We start from the raw sequence: 16,571 nt of genomic DNA, 5'->3' as shown, positions 1-16,571 counted from the left end.
TCCTGGGGAGGAAAGGGAAGTGCACCCCTCTTCCACAAACACTGATTGCATTAGGGTTCTCTAGAGGGACAGAATATATAGGGGATTTATTAGAGTGGTTCACAGGCTGTAGTCCAGCTAGTCCAACAATGGCTGGTGACCAATGGAAGGTCCAAAGATCCCGTGGTTGTTAGTTCAGGAAGCTGATGTCTTAGCTGGTCCTCGGTATACTCTGGGATCCTAAAGAAGTCTGCTCTAATGCCAGCAAAGGAGAGGACTTGCTAGTGAGAGCGAGAGGAAGTGGGCAGAGAGCAAGCTTCCTCCATCCATGTCCTTATGTAGGCTGCCAGTAGGTGTGGCCCAGATCAAAGGTGAGTTCTCCCACCTCAGAAGGCTCAGATTAAAAGTTAGTCTTCTCACTTCAAATGATTTAGGTTTACAGGTTTACCCAGCTACTTGGGTTTTAGTTAGCTTCAGACGTGGTCAAGTTGACAACCGAGAACAGCCTCCACACTGCCCAGCCCAGAGCTAGGCTTGTGGGGCTTCTCTCATATGCTTCCCCTACACCACTGTGGTCACTCTGGTGCTGACTTGGCTGTTGCACTTTCTATATCTTCTTCAGGGCTGTGCTGGCTAATCTTCTGTCAACTTGACACACAATTAGAGTTATCTAAAAGGAGGGAACTGCAGCCGAGAACAAGCCTCCATAAAATCTGGCTGTAAAGCTGTCTTCTTAGTGATTGATGGAAGAGGACCCAAGCCATTGTGGGTGGTGCCATCCCTGGGCTGGTGGTCCTGGGTTCTATAAGAAAGCAGGCTGAGCAAGCCATGAGGAGCAAACCAGTAAGCAGTACCCTCCATGGCCTCTGCATCAGCTCCTGCCTCCAGCTTCCTGCCCTGCTTGAGTTCCTGCCCTGACTCCCTTCTGCAATGAACAGTGCTGTGGAAGTGTACACTGAATAAACCCTTTCCTCCCCTACTTGCTGTTTGGTCATGGCATTTCATCAAAGCAATAGAAGCACTAGGATCAGGGTGATGGATGAACGGGTACTCACGAACAATGGCTGTATGTCAGCAGCCTGGCCAGGGGCATGTCTCTCTCTCGCTAAGGCTTAGGATGTGTTTATTGCCTTGATTTATTATTGTTTCCCATGGTAGCTGGGAGATGCAGCCCAGCCCAGCTGCAAGGAGCCTGCAAAATTTCTGTCTTCGGGACCTCCTCAACAATGACACAGAAAAGAACTCCGGGGCATGTCAGAATGATGCCAAGTCAGCCGGTCCATTGAGCAGAGAGATGAGGTGCTATACATAGGGGAACATTTAAAAAGATAATTACATAGGAAAACTGCAGTGTACGCCTAAGGCATCACTGTGGGCTTCTTAAGAGAGGGGCACCCAAGTGCCTCGGCAAAGGCTATAATGGGATTGGAGTCTTGGGAAGTTCCCTCGCTCAGAGGATATAATTTATAACCAGATACAAAGAGTAATCAAAGTTTACAAAGGAAGTGAAGTTCCAATTTGTCTTTTAATGTATGAGCTGGTTTCCTTATTTCTCTTAAGGAATTTCCTCTGGTGAATAAGATATTAAGGTGCGTTATGAAGGGCCTGGTGGGAGGTTAAGGACGAGAGGAGAGTTGCTGTGGCAGAAGTCAGGGTCTTGAAGGTTTGGGGCCTGAGCCAGCTTGGCTCACGTGACTTTTATAACCTCCTTGTTTTCAATGCGTTTTGTAAAGAGCCTCGTCTCTAGACAATTTCAATTTTATCAGTAGTGTTGAAGCTTTTTGACTCATAGCCAGCAAGAAACACAAAGCAGATCCTAGGGTGGGGATGCCTTTCTCTTAGGTGTCCCCCGAGTTTCCCTGTCTTTCCACAGGCCTCATTACCACTTGGTAGAAGTAGATGGGGGAGGGGGAGCGAGTTGATTTTGCCCTCTGGAATATTAATTAGGGAAGGAAAATATGATTCATCCTTTAATCTCATATTCTCTTTGGCTCATCTGCACATCACATAAAGCAGGCCCCCTCGATGGCTTACCCGTTTGACAGTGACACACGGAAGCCACTGGAATATTTGCTCCCTGGAGAAATGGCTCCGTGGTTAATTAGTCAGGATTTCTATTTGTCTAGGTAAACCTAGATTGCTATTTTTTATTATCTGTTACAAAGAAATTCTTCTTTATTGCTGGTGAGAGGACCCAGGAGCTGAAGCACATTGTTACAGTTTAACGTTTCCCAAGCGTCATTAACAATGGCTTTTAGGAGCAGTCCCCCCCCACACACACACCCCACACACCTCCTTAGCATTCAGGGATCGCAGCCTGCACCTCAGCATTTCCCTGCACTCAGGATTTAAAGTCTAATTATAGATCTATAATAAATCCATAGTTCTAGAATTTGGGGTTTTTTTTTGCGGGGGTGGGGAGACCTGGTGTGTACTTTACCTATTCCCCCGTGCAGCCCCTAAGCAAGGTATTCGGCACCACAGGGCAGATGAGAGATCCCAAGGTCTCTGCTGACCTCGGCTGTCCACCCTAGCCCTGTGAAGTGGAAATAGTCCTGCTCCCCAGAAGGACAGTTCGCAGGCACATGAGATACCTGCCCATCATGGCACTTCTGTTTGCGGGAGCATGTCCCTAGTGTTTGCTCATTGCCTTTTGTGACATCCTCTAACAGACAGGGATGAGTCCAGCATTTCTGCATTCTAAAAGTGAACTTGAACTTGAAGCCCAGGGTGCTTTGGTACATTGCTCAGGGAAACATCCATAATTCACAGGTTTCTTCCCCCTCCCATTAACAATGAATTAGTGAACCCACCTCATTAGGATGTTGGTGCTACTGGGCTTAGGGGGTGTCCATTCTGTACCCCAACAAGCCAGGGTCAGCCGCCAGTCTTCAATACGTCAATTAAAAGAGCCAAATTAATACTGAAAGCAGAAAAGGGAGGCATAGTCAATGTGGGTCATTCAGAAGGAGGATAAGAGAACAGTGGTCCCCAAGTCCGTCTTTGGGGGGCCCTGACATAAGTTATGTATAACTAAGCAATCCGGCCAGGGTGTGGCCTGCCCACCATGGCCTCAGCTCCAAGTCTCTCCATTAAGACCACGTAACAAGTTCTAAATCGTATTTTCAGGAGGTCAGCTTTTCCTCTGCGCTCTGGGGCTCCTTCTTCCAGCAGGAGATCCCTGGGGGAGTTCTAATTTCCTGTAGTCCATCCTTCCCATAGCCTGGTAGGCAAAGAGGGAGCACAGGTGTTCCTTTATAATACTTTATAATATATGCATTCCTCCAGACAAGCCAGTTACTCTGAGTTTGAATGAAAAAAGTTGGGGAGCTTAGAAGAGTTCCAGCCAGCCAGCCAGGGTGATCTGTGACGCTCCAAGGCTGCCTGACTTATAGGATCTGAACAGCTTCCTCCCTTTGAGGGTAGGCAGTGTGGGCTGTGAAGGGAGGAGACTTGGTAGCTGTAACATTGCCAAATGACTGATTTGTACTAGCATGTACTTTGACAGGAGTTTGTCCTGGCCTTATCAGAGGAAGCTTTAAAAGGAGGGGATCATGTTCTAAAGAGGAGAGGGACACAATAGAAGCCTGGGTGTGTGGTTTCCAGGAATACAGTGGCTTCTCAGTGGCTCAGGAGAGAACCATGTGGCCAGCACCCGAGGGTGGCCTCAAAGCCAGAATGTGTCCCAGCAGCCAGGTAGCCAGAAAAGAGGGGCTGCTTATCCTACAGCTGCATGAAACTGAATTCTGATGGCCTTCAGGGAGGACTTCACATCAGAAAAGATCAGAGGTTCATTTGCACTGATTTTTAGCCTGGCAAGGCCTCACACAGAGAACCCAGCTTCTGGAACCACGACACCGTGTACCTGTGCTGCCGTAACCCAGTAATTCTGGGCCAGCTTGTTAAACAGCAACAGACAATGGACAGGGATGGCAGCTGCTGAGTATGAGCAACTGGTGGTCGGGGTGATGATGGCCGAGAGTGGAGTTTTGCTGTTAGTAATGTATTGGAAAATACGGCTGGGAAGGTTGCTCTGTCAGCAAGTGCTTGTCTTGCAAACATTAGGATCTGAGTTTGATCCCCCAGGTCATGTAGGAAAGCCCAGTATGGTGGTGCATGCCTATAATCCAGCACTGAGGAGGCAGAGACAGATCTGTGGAGCTCCTTGGCCAGCCGGCATGCCAATCAGAAAGTGCCAATCCCAGGTGATGCTTGTGGTAATGAAAGAGGAAATCTGTCCCCCGGCTCTGGGCAGTTTGTCTTTCTCTCCTGCAGAGTGTGGGGGATGGGTTTGGCTTGGTAGTGATCACCTCAGGCTGGTGTCGCTGTGTGTAATCAATACTATGAGCCATGCAGGCTCACAGCCACCAGGACACAGTGAGAGGCGGCATCTTTCAGGGTCCTGAGAAGCGGAAGGTGTTGGGACCATTTGGAGTCCTGGCCTCCAGCTGCTCTTCCCTGCAAGAGATCTTTACTTTCCTTCTGATTTGAGTTACTAAAGGCTGTGTCAAAGTTGTTTACCAGCTCTGCTTCACGAGCCTTGCCTTGAGGATCAGAGGATAAGGTTTTCACCTGTTGACCCACCTGACTGTTGGGTATATATACCTCCATGGTGCTATTGCTTCTTACCAGTGACAAGAGGTCCGTGCTTCTGTCTCTCTGTGTGTCTTTTGTGTTTCAATCTCCAGCCCCTTGCCCGAAGCTCGCGAACTGTATGGTAGCACATAGAGCACAGAGAGGCATGGTGCCCTGCAGGAAGGGACAGCACACTCTAAAGCCAACTGGCTGCTAAGCACTGAGCAAAGCTACTGATTGGCTGTGGGCATCCTTCGTGGGTCCTGGTTTGATTCTGGGCACTCAGAAGTCACAGACTGAAATGTATCCAATATTTGTTTTTTGGTGCTGTGCATATATGCATGGTGTGTGCAGACACACATGCTGCAGCACACATATGAAGGTTAGAAGACTCTTTCAGAACTGTGGATTCTGGGGGTGGAACTTGGGTCACCGCACTTCACAGCAGGGACCTTTATGGTCTGAGCCTCTTGCCTGCCCATGTTTATTTTGGACTCCATTTTAGACTCTGCTTTCCTGCCGAAGCGAGTGTCATGTGGGAGGTGCTGTATAAAATCTTGGATTGATATAAAGTGGGAAAGAGAATGCCTGTCTTCCAAGAAGTATGTGTGTGAGTTCGTGTGAGTGGGTGTGTGCGTGTGCGTATGCTTTGGTGTACTTATCTAGGTAGGTACCATCTAGGTAGGGTTGGATACTTGAAGCACATCATCCCCTCTTGTATCAAGGCGCCTCAGTTTTCTTAAACATCCTCCCCTAAACTTGAAGTATTGTTTTGATTCTTTAGCATATGGTGTTTTCCACCAAAATGAAACCCACAGTGAAATACGCATCTCCTCTTCATGCTCAGTGATAATGGATAGATGGATGATGGGTGGATGGATGGGTGGAAGGATGGATAATGAGTAGGTGGATGATGGCTGGCTGGCTGGCTGGCTGGCTGGATGATGAGTGGGTGGATGGCTGGCTGGATGGATGGATGGATGGATGGATTGCTGCCTTTGTTAGCACGCTCATTAGTTTGTTTATTCTGAAAGTCTGATGTGACTTGAACACAGCACTAGGCACTGGCAGGCCCTTGGGACCCAACAGAAATCGGGAGCTACCATGGGAAACAATGGGAGTTCATAGCCTAGAGCAGTGGTTCTCAACCTTCCTAACGCTGCGACCCTTTAATACAGTTCCTCATGTTGTGACCCCAACTATACAATTATTTCGTTGCTACTTCATAACTAACTTTGCTAGTTATGAATTGTAGTGTAAATATTTGTCTTTTCTGATGATCTTAGGTGACCCCTGAGAAAGGGTTGTTCGACCCCTTGGAGGTCACAGTCCACAGATTGAGAATCACTGGTCTAGCATGTGCCCAGCACACAGTTCAAAGACTTGGTGAAACCTGGGACTCAGCTGTATTTCTGGAGTCCTACTTCAGGGGCTTCTCTTTAGGTGAGCTTCAGAAAGAAAAAAAAAAGTCAAAAGAGGACTTACGTCAGAATCCAAGTGTAGGAATCTCAAAAACATCCCTTTGATGGGCTATGAGAAACTTATTTCTTCAAACAGAGCCCATTTAAATCTGCTCTGAGAAGCCCAGCGGTGAGACTTGGACGTGTTTGTATTCCGTTCATGCACAGGCTCTTAGCCAGCCTGCCCATAAATTCCATCTTAAGAGCTGCCTCGCATTTCTCGGGGAGTCAAGGCTGAGATGCCCCTCTTCAGAGGGCCTTTGTACAGGCTGAAAGGCCCTGCACGTTCTTATCTAAGCTGCCACAGCGCACGTGAACCATGCCGCAGGACTGTCAGGCTATTAGACGGTTTTATTCCTGCCTCATAAAAATATTTCAAAACCTGGGGGAGCTTTATGAAACCAGCTCTCATCAATCCATGGCCTCTCCAATTTAGGGGCCCATGAGACACATTGCAAGGCAATTACAGGCATTCGTTTTTTGAAGCAAACAATCCTGTGGCGGATGCTTCATTATCCGTGAGTGATAGATGGTTTTAAACCCAACCTCCTGGGATGGAGGGAAGGCTCAGCCGTTAAGAACACTGGCTGCTCCTCCAGAGGACCCTGCTTTGGTTTCCAGCACCCCTGTAAGGTGACTCTCAGCCACACGTAACTATCTCCAGGATCCAATGTCATCTTCTGGCCTTGGCCGACACTGGGCACCCACACACACGTGCACATGCCAACAAATCTTTAAAGAATAAAATAAAACTTGTTCTCCCTTTGAAATCTCCATATATTTGTGTGGCTGTGTGTATATGTGGCTTGAGTACAATAAATATAAGATCTTTTTTTTTTTTTTTTAAAGACAAGGTCTCATACTATAGCCTAGGCTGGCCCCAAATTCATGGCAATGTTCCTGCCTCAACTTTCTGTGAGCTAAGATTTTAGTGTAAGCCACTACCTACTCCTGGCTTGTATAAATAAATTTAAGACTGAAATATACATGTTTCAAATATAAACGTTTATTTTATCATCTCCTCAGCTCCTGGAAATGTTAGCAAAGCTCCCACCCCACCCATGCCCATGTCTCTGTTTCTCTTTCTAGGAGCAGGGCATGGTGGTTTCTGAGCTCTCTGGAAAATACCTTGTGCTGAGCACAGTTGCCTTCAAAGTCCTTCTCAGGCCACCTGATTTCTTTTTCTGAAATATCAGTATCCCCTTTGTCTCCAAGCAACAGTTAAGCATCGTCACCTGGTTCCCTTTGGTCTTTTCTAATATCGCGTCTCTGATACGACTCATCCTTGGAGCCTAGGGCTTCCATGATGCTCTGTGGCTGCAGACCCCACCCCTATCCTCAGCATTGTCCGTCCTTCAATGGACACACTCACCTAAGGTTCTGAGGACACAGAGCAAGGAGTGGGTGCCAAGCAGACTGGCGATGACCCTCTCGCCATGTGCTAGCGTCTTCTGTTCTTCCTGTCTTCTCTCCCTGTCAGCATCTGGATGGGAGAAGACCAGCTCAGCCAGGAGACCCCTTTTGACTCTAGAATGAATGTCCTTTCTCGAACCTAGCAGAGTCTGGGTACTCTTGGTTCACTGCACACGAAGCAGCGATTCATGTTGGTGGTCAAGCAGGCTTTCCTGTCCTTGTTTCCTTGAACAAGCTTGGAAGTAGTATAGCATTCTGGATCACTTTGCTAACATTCTTCTTTAGAGCTAAGATTATATATATACTAGAATATATATGTATATATATATATATTTCTTTAAATTGTTCTGTCCATTCATCAGTTGACAGATAATTAAATTGACCACACTGTCTTACTCTTAGCTAGTGTTCAACGCAGCAATAAACATTGGTGCAGGTATCTCCATGGGAGGGTTTAGACTTTCCCCAGCTCTGTGCACAGGAATCTGGAGGATCACCTTGCTCTTATGGACTTGAAGGAAACGTCCACCCCACGTTCTGCCCCTGTAGCCACCTGCCATTCATTCTCTCTTGCCATCACCCTGGAAGCTGTTGTCTCCGCTTCAAGGAAAGACCCACCCTTAGTGCAGATGCCAGAGCTGAGAGAATCACCTGTCAGGCTTGCTGGTGCAGACAGTGGAGCGTGGGTAAATAACATCCCCACAGTGGAGCATGGGTAAATAACATTGGCCACATATCACTTAATGATGGACTCTTGTGGGGTACACGGCCTCAGAGGTCATAGTCAGGCATGACCTTTTGGTGCGCTCTAGAAACACCGCGTAAACAAGGCACATGAGCAGCCAGCACTAGAGGATTCCAATGAGGCTGAAGAAATCCCTGTTGCCTGGTGCTGCCTTATCTTTTCCTGAGGAGATGCAGACAGTTGTCACTACAGATAGGGCACCAACTACAGACGGAAGGAACAAGTCTGCCCAAATCTGGTTTGATGAACCAAAGAGTTTATCTGGGTTACATACAAGGCCTGGAAGAGGGATGGCCTACAAGGGCACGGATGACCCCCAAACAACCACATCACAGAAGATCCCCACCTGGCCCAGGTGATGCTTTCTCCTCAACCGTTCCAGTCAATCCTTCCGCATTCCGTGTTCTCTGGCATCCTGAGAGCACACAGTATCTCCTGAGATCCCATGCAGCTGGGATGGAATTCCTCCCACATAGCTGGGAGAATGATGTAAGAAAGGTGTGGCTGACCCTTAGGTGAAGGTCCAATGACCCTCCTCACTCTCTCCTATAAGGGAACACTAACTGGTTCCCTCTTGTTTGGGATCTCCAGAACTCTTGCAGGGAATCTCAATTGCTCTAAGATGTCAGTGGCTCTAGGGAATGTAGCTCAGTTCGTAGAGTGTTTGCCTCGTGTGCACAGGGCACAGCTTCCAACCTCATTGCTCTATCACACCAAGTGTACACGCCCTCAGTTTCAGCTCTCAGAAAGCAGAAGTAGAATTGTTAAGTTCAGTCGCACAGCTACTCTGGGCTTCATGAGACCCTGTCTCAAAAACCAAAACCAACCAAACAAGAAAGCCGACTGTGACCATTTCGCTTGGAGGATGTTATTCTACAGTGGACATTGGCACTGTAGTTGTTGTTGGGCCCCACTGTTGCACCCCTGCTCATATAGGAGGCAGCACACACCATCTATTCAGTGCCTGATGCTCGAGAAAGCCCGATGGGTCACTCACTCACTGCATATGAAGCCACTGTGGGATGGAGGCACGTCGCCATGTTTCTCAGCTCTTTCTGCTGTCTTTCTGCAGGAACCATGGAGCACACAGCACATCCCAGCGCTGTTCTCCGCCTTCTGTGGGCTGTTGGTCGCACTGTCCTACCATCTGAGCCGGCAGAGCAGTGATCCATCGGTGCTCCTGTGAGTAACTGTCGTGTGTGTGTGTGTGTGTGTGTGTGTGTGTGTATGTGTATGTGTGCATGCCCACATGGATGAGAGTATAGAGGCCAGAGAGTCACTTCAGGTGTCATCCCTCTGGTGTGGGTCCCCATTTTCTTTTGAGACAAGAATCCCTCACTGGCCTGAAACTTGCCAGATAGGCTAGGCTGGCCAGCAAACCCCAGCGATCCCCCTGTCTCTGCCTCCCTGGCACTGGGATAATACATGGGTGCCACCGCAACCAGAATTTTTCCATGAGTTCTGAAGACTGAACTCAGGTATGACAAGCGCTATCTGCCCAGGTCCCATGGTTCCTTCTTGGAAGCCGTGGTGGACTTCGTGTTGGCTCACCAAAGTAGAGACGGCCATTTGGTGCCCTCTGCCCTTTGACACTTCCTTGAAGCAAGCTGGTTGCGTCCTGGATTGTGGCAGAGAAATACAGGGCTACCTGAAATGATTGAAACCCAAGGGCGAACTTCCAGCCCGACTCCCTCTTTGACCTCCGCATTGCGAAGCTCGCAGGTAGCTGGGTGGAGAAATCTGGGAGAACTGTAGGGAAAGCCGTAGGCACAGGTGAGGGCCAGTGTCGTCTTGCTATGGCGCTCACCCTGTGGAGAGCTTGCCCTCATCCTGGAAAGGAGGCCTTTGTTTTATTTTGTTCCTTCTTGTACAACCAGCATCTTTGACCTTTAAAATGAGATACGTGTCAAGGCCTTAAATGCTATCTATTGAAATCTCTGGTCACTTGAAGTATAGATCCGTTTCTGGGGACTGGAAATCCTCTGAACAATGTTACAGGGAGTATGAGATATTGATAATAGCATGTCCTGGAGTTTGACCAAACTTACATCACTTTCTGACTTAACATAATTCATTTGGGAGTCAGCGATACCACAGCCTTAGACTGTTATACGCATTAGATTGAAAGGCATAGAAAACGGGGAAACGGCGGAAAGTTAACCATGGCTTGCATGATATTTCATGTCAGATATGTGCCTGAGCGGTTGCCTTTTGCTGGTACGGTAGGTGAGGATGCAGAGCAGTAGGCTAAAGGAAAGAGGAGATGCCCAGACACTGGCGGTTAGAGTTCTGATACCCTTAAAGTTGCCTGACCACTTTTGTCAGGATGAAATTTAAAAATTGAAACATGAGCCAATGAGATGGCTCAGCTGGGAAATGGACTTGGGCAGCGCACATTGATTCCCAGAGCCCACCAAAAGATAGGTGAGAACCAACTCCACTAGGTGTCCTCTGACTGTCACACAGTGCCCACCACCAGGCACACACAATAGTAATAATAAGAAGAAGAAGGAATGAATGAGTGAATGGATTGAAAATCAAATCATCCTTGTGATCCCAGGAGTGTGTCCTTTCTACTGTGATTTTGAAATGGACTCGGTGTTGCCCCTTGTAGGTGCAAGACCTAAAGACTTGCATGGTCTGAGACACATATTTTAAAAACGAAACTCTGTATGTTTTTCTACCCTCAGGTCCTTCGTTCAGTGCAGATTTCTTCCTAAATGCTTACATCAGGACCTGGACGAGTCGGCCACAGACCCTCTCCCTCAGAGGATGAAGGACTCAGTGGTAAGACCTCAGCATGGCAGCTCAGCTTTGGTCTCCTAGGTAGGGACAGTGCAGGAATGAAGAAAGGATACAGAGACACACCACAGGCAGGGACACTGGGATCAGGTGGGGGCTCTGTACAGCCTCCGCTGCAACCCGGAACCTCGGCGGGTTTATTAGGTCCAGCGTGGGGCAGGGGAGGTCATCTCAATAGGAGGTCTTTGCAGACCTCAGCCTGGAATGAAAGAAGCTAGTATTTGTTGTAGTATTTGTACACACAGATCAATCACTCATAAGCTTCTGAGGAAAACTTTGCCATTCCTCTTGAGCCTGGCCCACATGGATGATGACTTTTATAATTTTCCATGGTTCAACTGGCCCATGACATGGCCATTGACATGGTGTGCCCATGTGGAAATACACGTTCACTTCAGACTCCACTTGCTCCGGGCTTCCTTCACTCCTGACATAAGCCAGCCCACAGTATTCCTTGATGGCTTCTGCTTGCCTTGACTTCCCTCTGATAGACAGTGACCTGGAAGTGTGAGCCAATTAAATGCCCAGGCCCCCAGGTTTCTTTGGTCAGAGTGTTTTATTACAGTGACCAAAAGGAAGCTAGGACAGCATACAAGGTGCGAGGTGTCTAAATGCAGAGAAAGTGCCACTGGATGGGGAGCTAAGTGCCGAAACCGAATGAAGACATTGGCATTTCAAGCAGTACATACAGCCTTCCTGAGAATGTAGGACCAGGGGTCTTAGGACAGGGCTTATCCCCTACCCCTCCTGGATAGCTGAGAGAACCTATGTTCGTGAAGTCTTCCTTGGTGTTACGGCTAGTGGTGATGCATCTATGTTACCTTGTTTATTACAGTAGAAGCAAGCTAGGAATCACAGAGGAACATGATAAATCTGCCCAATGAGCACTGATAACATGTCACTAGTGCCGTTAGATGTAACAAGCTACCTATTGCTTTTTTGTTTGTTTGTTTTTCATGATCTTTTAAGAAAATCGTTTAGACACTTATTATTGGGGTGAGGAGACAGGGGACATATGCCACATTGTGGCTGTCGAGGTCAGAGAACAACCTTGTGGCATTGGTGCTATCCTTCCGCCTTTACAAGGGCTCTAGGGATTACACGTAGAAAGCAAGAGCACATCCACAAACCCACATCACCTTCAGCAGCCCAGCCAGAGCTCCCACAAGCATAGGAAACATAGGAAGAGATAAAGGGGCTGTGTGCACCCAGAGGTGGCCCAGAAAGTGAAAGGGGCAGCCCATTAACATGTAAACAGAGCTCCCCTTACAGTGATGGTAGACCTCCCCTGGCTCTGTGTGGGAAGACTGAGGTTTATCCACTGCCAGGCCTTTTAATATATATATATATATATATATATATATATATATATATATTAATGCTTAATACAGTTCAGAGCATTCCCAATGGAATCAAATTCACGGCACTGGCAAGAGTGTAAGGTTTATTTAGAAAAAATAGCAGCTCGTAGTTTTAGAATGACTTGAAAGAGAAGGATGAGAAAGGCGAATTTAGTGCTTTGGGATTTAAGAGTCTATAAAAAGGTTGAGCATGAGGAGAGAGAGAGAGAAGAGAGAGAGAGAGAGAGAGAGAGAGAGAGAGAGAGAGAGAGAGAGAGGCGATCAGAGTAGGATTAGCAGATTAGCAGCTCTGAGGAAGGCAGAAGGGGGCCGTCACTCATAAAAATACATTGTGTGAAAATTATCAGATGTGTGGTGTTCAGAAGTGCTAACCCTTCACTGGACACCAGAACATCACTAAGAGATTAGAACATTTCAGGAAGACAGGAGAGAGTGGGCAAGAGAGGAAGGAAGTGAATGACGAAATAAAGTCAGACTCCTGTGTCACATTGTCCTTCAAAGTCAACCCCAGGGGATTGCAAATGCAGAGGTGGGAGACGGGGCCTGGAGACACCCTCCCACCCCCCACCCTGTTCTGACTTTCTTTCCTAACAGCCTTTAAGAGGCCAGCTGTTTAGGAAGGGACCATTTCAAGGAAAACAAAAAGTCAAGTCTATTACTGCTTCACGAATTAGCAGGTGATGATTTTTCTTTATTGTTTTAAGTTACAAAGGAAGACATAAAGAATCATACTGGTACCAGAGAGATGCCTTAGTGATTAAAAGCACTCATTGCTTTAAAAGATGATCTAGGTTCAATTCCGGCATGGGTGTGGCAGGTTGGTGTCCAGCCGCTGACTCACCTGCTGAGGGCTGCTGAGGAAGCCACACAGAGCAGACCTCACAGCCCACCTTCTCGTTCCAGAAGGATGTCCTGCGGTCAGATCTTGTCGTCTGCTCAGCAGCTGCTGTCCTTTCCTTTGCCGTCAGTGCCAGCACCGTCTTCCTGTCCTTACGGGTAGGTGTCCCAAGGCTCTGCCCTCCCTTTCTATTCTCTCAGTGAGGGCACAGAGACGCAGACAACCCTGGGGAGAGGGCAGAGGCCACGGGAGAGGGCTGAGGAGCACGCACGCACGCACGCACGCACACACACACACACACACACACACACACACACACGGAGAACGCTATTCAAAAGGAGGTTTGAGCCACCACCCCCCACTTGTGTCACCTCCTCTACCCGGGGGAGGTGTTTTATCTCTCAAGTGATGGGACAGCTTGTCATCAAGGACAGTTGTTAGCTCGGTAGGCTGGTAACAGATACCAGACCTCCTTCAGTAGAGAGAGAAGTGGTTGTATTTAAAATAAGGCAGAAGTCGCAGTGACAGAAGGGACCATTTGGACATCTTTACTGAGCACAAGCACAAGCATGGGCCACATGGGACCCTGCCTTGCATTTCTTACAGACATGGGACCCTCAGGGCCTTCCACATCTTCCTGGAACATTCTATCAGCTGTGTGTGCTCTTCTCTAGTTCTAGAAAGACTGGGGATGTGTTCCTGGGGTTTTAGGATTCTCCCCGCCTCCTCCAGGGGTCACCTCCCCACCTGTTCTTCCCAGCTCTTAGCACATAGATCTTCCTATGAGATGGGAGAGGGCTGGGGACATGGCCCGGTCAGTGGAGTTCTCGCCTTGTAAGCCTTGCCAATCATCCTCAACAGCTTAGTGAATTCTAGGCCAGTGAGAGATTGCCTCAAAAAATAAGATGAATGGCACCTGATAAATGACATCCAAGATTACCCTCTGACTTCCTCGTGCATACATGTATCTTATGTGCAACTACATGTACATAACATGCGCACGCCAGAAAAAGAATGGGGAAAGGAAGGAGTGATGGTGGCTTTATGCATTGTTTACAAACAATGACCCTTGACCTCTTTCTCCTTTGCAGCCTTTTCTCAGCATCGTGCTCTTTGCCCTGGCCGGCACAGTGGGACTCGTCACCCACCACCTGCTCCCTCAGCTCCGAAAGCACCACCCGTGGATGTGGGTTTCACACCCTGTACTCAAGAGCAAGGAGTGCCAGCAACGGGAAGCTAGAGGTCAGTGCCCCAGCCTTATGAGGGACCATGATGCGGGGAACACCCTTCTCAGAGCCCATGTGCACATCTTCATGAGTGTGCCCCAGCCTTATGGGGGACCATGATGCAGGGGACACCCTTCTCAAAGCCCATGTGCACAGCTTCATGAGTGTGCCCCAGCCTTATGAGGGACCATGATGCAGGAAACACCCTTCTCAAAGCCCATGTGCACAGCTTCATGAGTGTGCTCAATGCCACAGTGCCACATGATTCAAAGGACACAGGGGTTCAGTGCATGTTTGCCCATAATAGAAGCAAAGAAAGTCTTTGTGCTTCAGACTCTAGGTGTTGCCCAAAACAGGCTGGCCAGGAGGAAGAAGAAAGGAAGTCTGTCAAATTAGATGTGTGCTCTGTTAAAATAGTCACTGCTTACAATTTCACGGAAAATTAGCTTCCATTGTTCATGTTGGGAGGGTACAGTTCAGGTTCCCATTGGCTGGGCCCTAAGGACAACGTCTCTTCATATCTGCCCCTTAACTCTCAGGCTCTGGATTCTTGAGTTTCCATGAACTAACTTAGTGTAGACAGAAGCTATGTCTAAATGGGTTGACCTAGCAGTTCCCCTAGGAGAATCAGCCTGGTGTAAGCGGCAACTTCAGAGCTTCAATTAAAAAATACATCTCTTCTGGAAGCTGGGGGTGTGTCTTGATTGGTGGCATCCTTACCCAGCATGGAGGAAACTCTGGGTTTAATCTCTAGCACTAAATACATGGGTGCAGAGGCCTGAAATCCGGCCATCTGAAGGCAGATGTGGGAGGGTCAGAAGTTCATCCTCAGCTATACAGCAAATGTGAGGATAGTCTGAGCAACACGACCCTGGCCTCTAAATAAAAATAAATTTTAAAAATGTAGGGTCTTTTTTTTTCTAGATAGGAATTCTTGCTATTTCTTGGTGAGATCCTTTCCACTCCGCAATTTCTTGTTCCATGTGTGAACAGATGGAAGGGGGACCGGCTTGTTTCTATTTTCAGACATGTAAAATGAATTCCCAGAATTTTAAGCCACTGAAATCGTCTAGCAATGCTGGTCTGCGCGGTCTGCCTACTGTGACCTCGTGCTTCCCGAGTATTCACTTAGGCCTTTCAAGGACTCGAGGAAAGTTCTGGATTTAGCAGCTTCAGCGGCCTAGGGTGCCAAGAAAAATAAGAAAAAGCTTTGAAAGGAAGGAATAAAATAGCCGTAAGGTGCTGGTGGTGATGTCCAGCCTGGTGAGCCTGTGGCAGGGGACGACTCTGGCGGAGACCAGAAGCTGCTAGATTGTGAGCAGAACAAGATGAAGCCATGCGGAGTGGGGGTGGGGTGAGCGAAGTGATGTGTCCAAAACCGTTAGCTTCAGTGGAGAGATGAAGGAGCGTAACTCAGGCTACAGTTCCCAGGGCTTCTCCGCAAAGGAGAGCCGAGGACAGCCGAGCCCAAGGGTTCCGTTGATGTGCTCTTTAACGTTCTCAGCCATTTCATGTGCTACTTGAATGCAAATTATTGCCATCCTACAAAGACCCATTTCCTAGATGGCTGGTAGAGAGTAGTCCTGCCCTGGTTGGCCTTTGATTGCTGTGATCAACACGGCGACCGAAAGCCACTGGGGAAGGAGAGTTTGTCTCATCTTAGGACTTCCTGGTCTCACTCCATCCTTGAGGGTAGTCAGTGCAGGAGCTTAAGCAGAGGCCATGAGGAGTGCTGCTTTCTGACTTCTCAGCCGGTGTTCTTATAACACCAGGACCACCTGCCTGGGGATGGCACAGCCCCCCCTGGGCTGCCTTCCCACATCCATCAGCCATCAAGAAAAGCTCCCCCCAAGACCTTCCCACAGGCCCATCTCCTGGAGACAGTTCCTCAGCGGAGTCTCCCTTTTCTCAGGGTGTCAGGGGACAACTGAAGGTCACTAGCAGGTAGATGATGGATTGGTTATCTTCCTTCTTGTGGCAGCAAAAATACCCAAGAAATGTACAGAAGGAAGTGTTTGTTTTGGTTCAGTTTGAAGGAACATTCATCTTAGTAGGGAAGGTGTGAGCTGGAGGCAGCCTAGGAAAGTGTGAACTGGAGGCAGCCTAGGGAAGGTGTGAGCTGGAAGCAGCCTAGGGGAGGTGTGAGCTGGAGGCAGCCTAGGGAAGGTGTGA

The 16,571-nt window shown here is 48.3% G+C and overlaps 1 protein-coding gene across 2 annotated transcripts in view; it reads left to right on the top strand.

Annotated features, from left to right (window-relative positions):
• Pcnx2 (pecanex 2) overlaps positions 1-16,571 on the top strand; it is a 122,441-nt gene that overhangs the window by 50,722 nt on the left and 55,148 nt on the right. For both annotated transcript variants that reach the window (XM_026789982.1, XM_013345975.2), the window contains 4 exons: positions 9,245-9,354; positions 10,863-10,959; positions 13,239-13,331; positions 14,265-14,415. In XM_026789982.1, coding sequence (XP_026645783.1) covers positions 9,245-9,354; positions 10,863-10,959; positions 13,239-13,331; positions 14,265-14,415 — 451 coding nt within the window. The remainder of the gene's footprint in view (positions 1-9,244; positions 9,355-10,862; positions 10,960-13,238; positions 13,332-14,264; positions 14,416-16,571) is intronic.

This window comes from Microtus ochrogaster, chromosome 4, assembly GCF_000317375.1.
Source record: "Microtus ochrogaster isolate Prairie Vole_2 chromosome 4, MicOch1.0, whole genome shotgun sequence".
In the NCBI taxonomy this organism is placed as follows: domain Eukaryota; kingdom Metazoa; phylum Chordata; class Mammalia; order Rodentia; family Cricetidae; genus Microtus; species Microtus ochrogaster.
The sequence above is the reverse complement of the archived record's forward strand: the minus strand, read 5'-3'. Positions and strand labels throughout refer to the sequence as shown.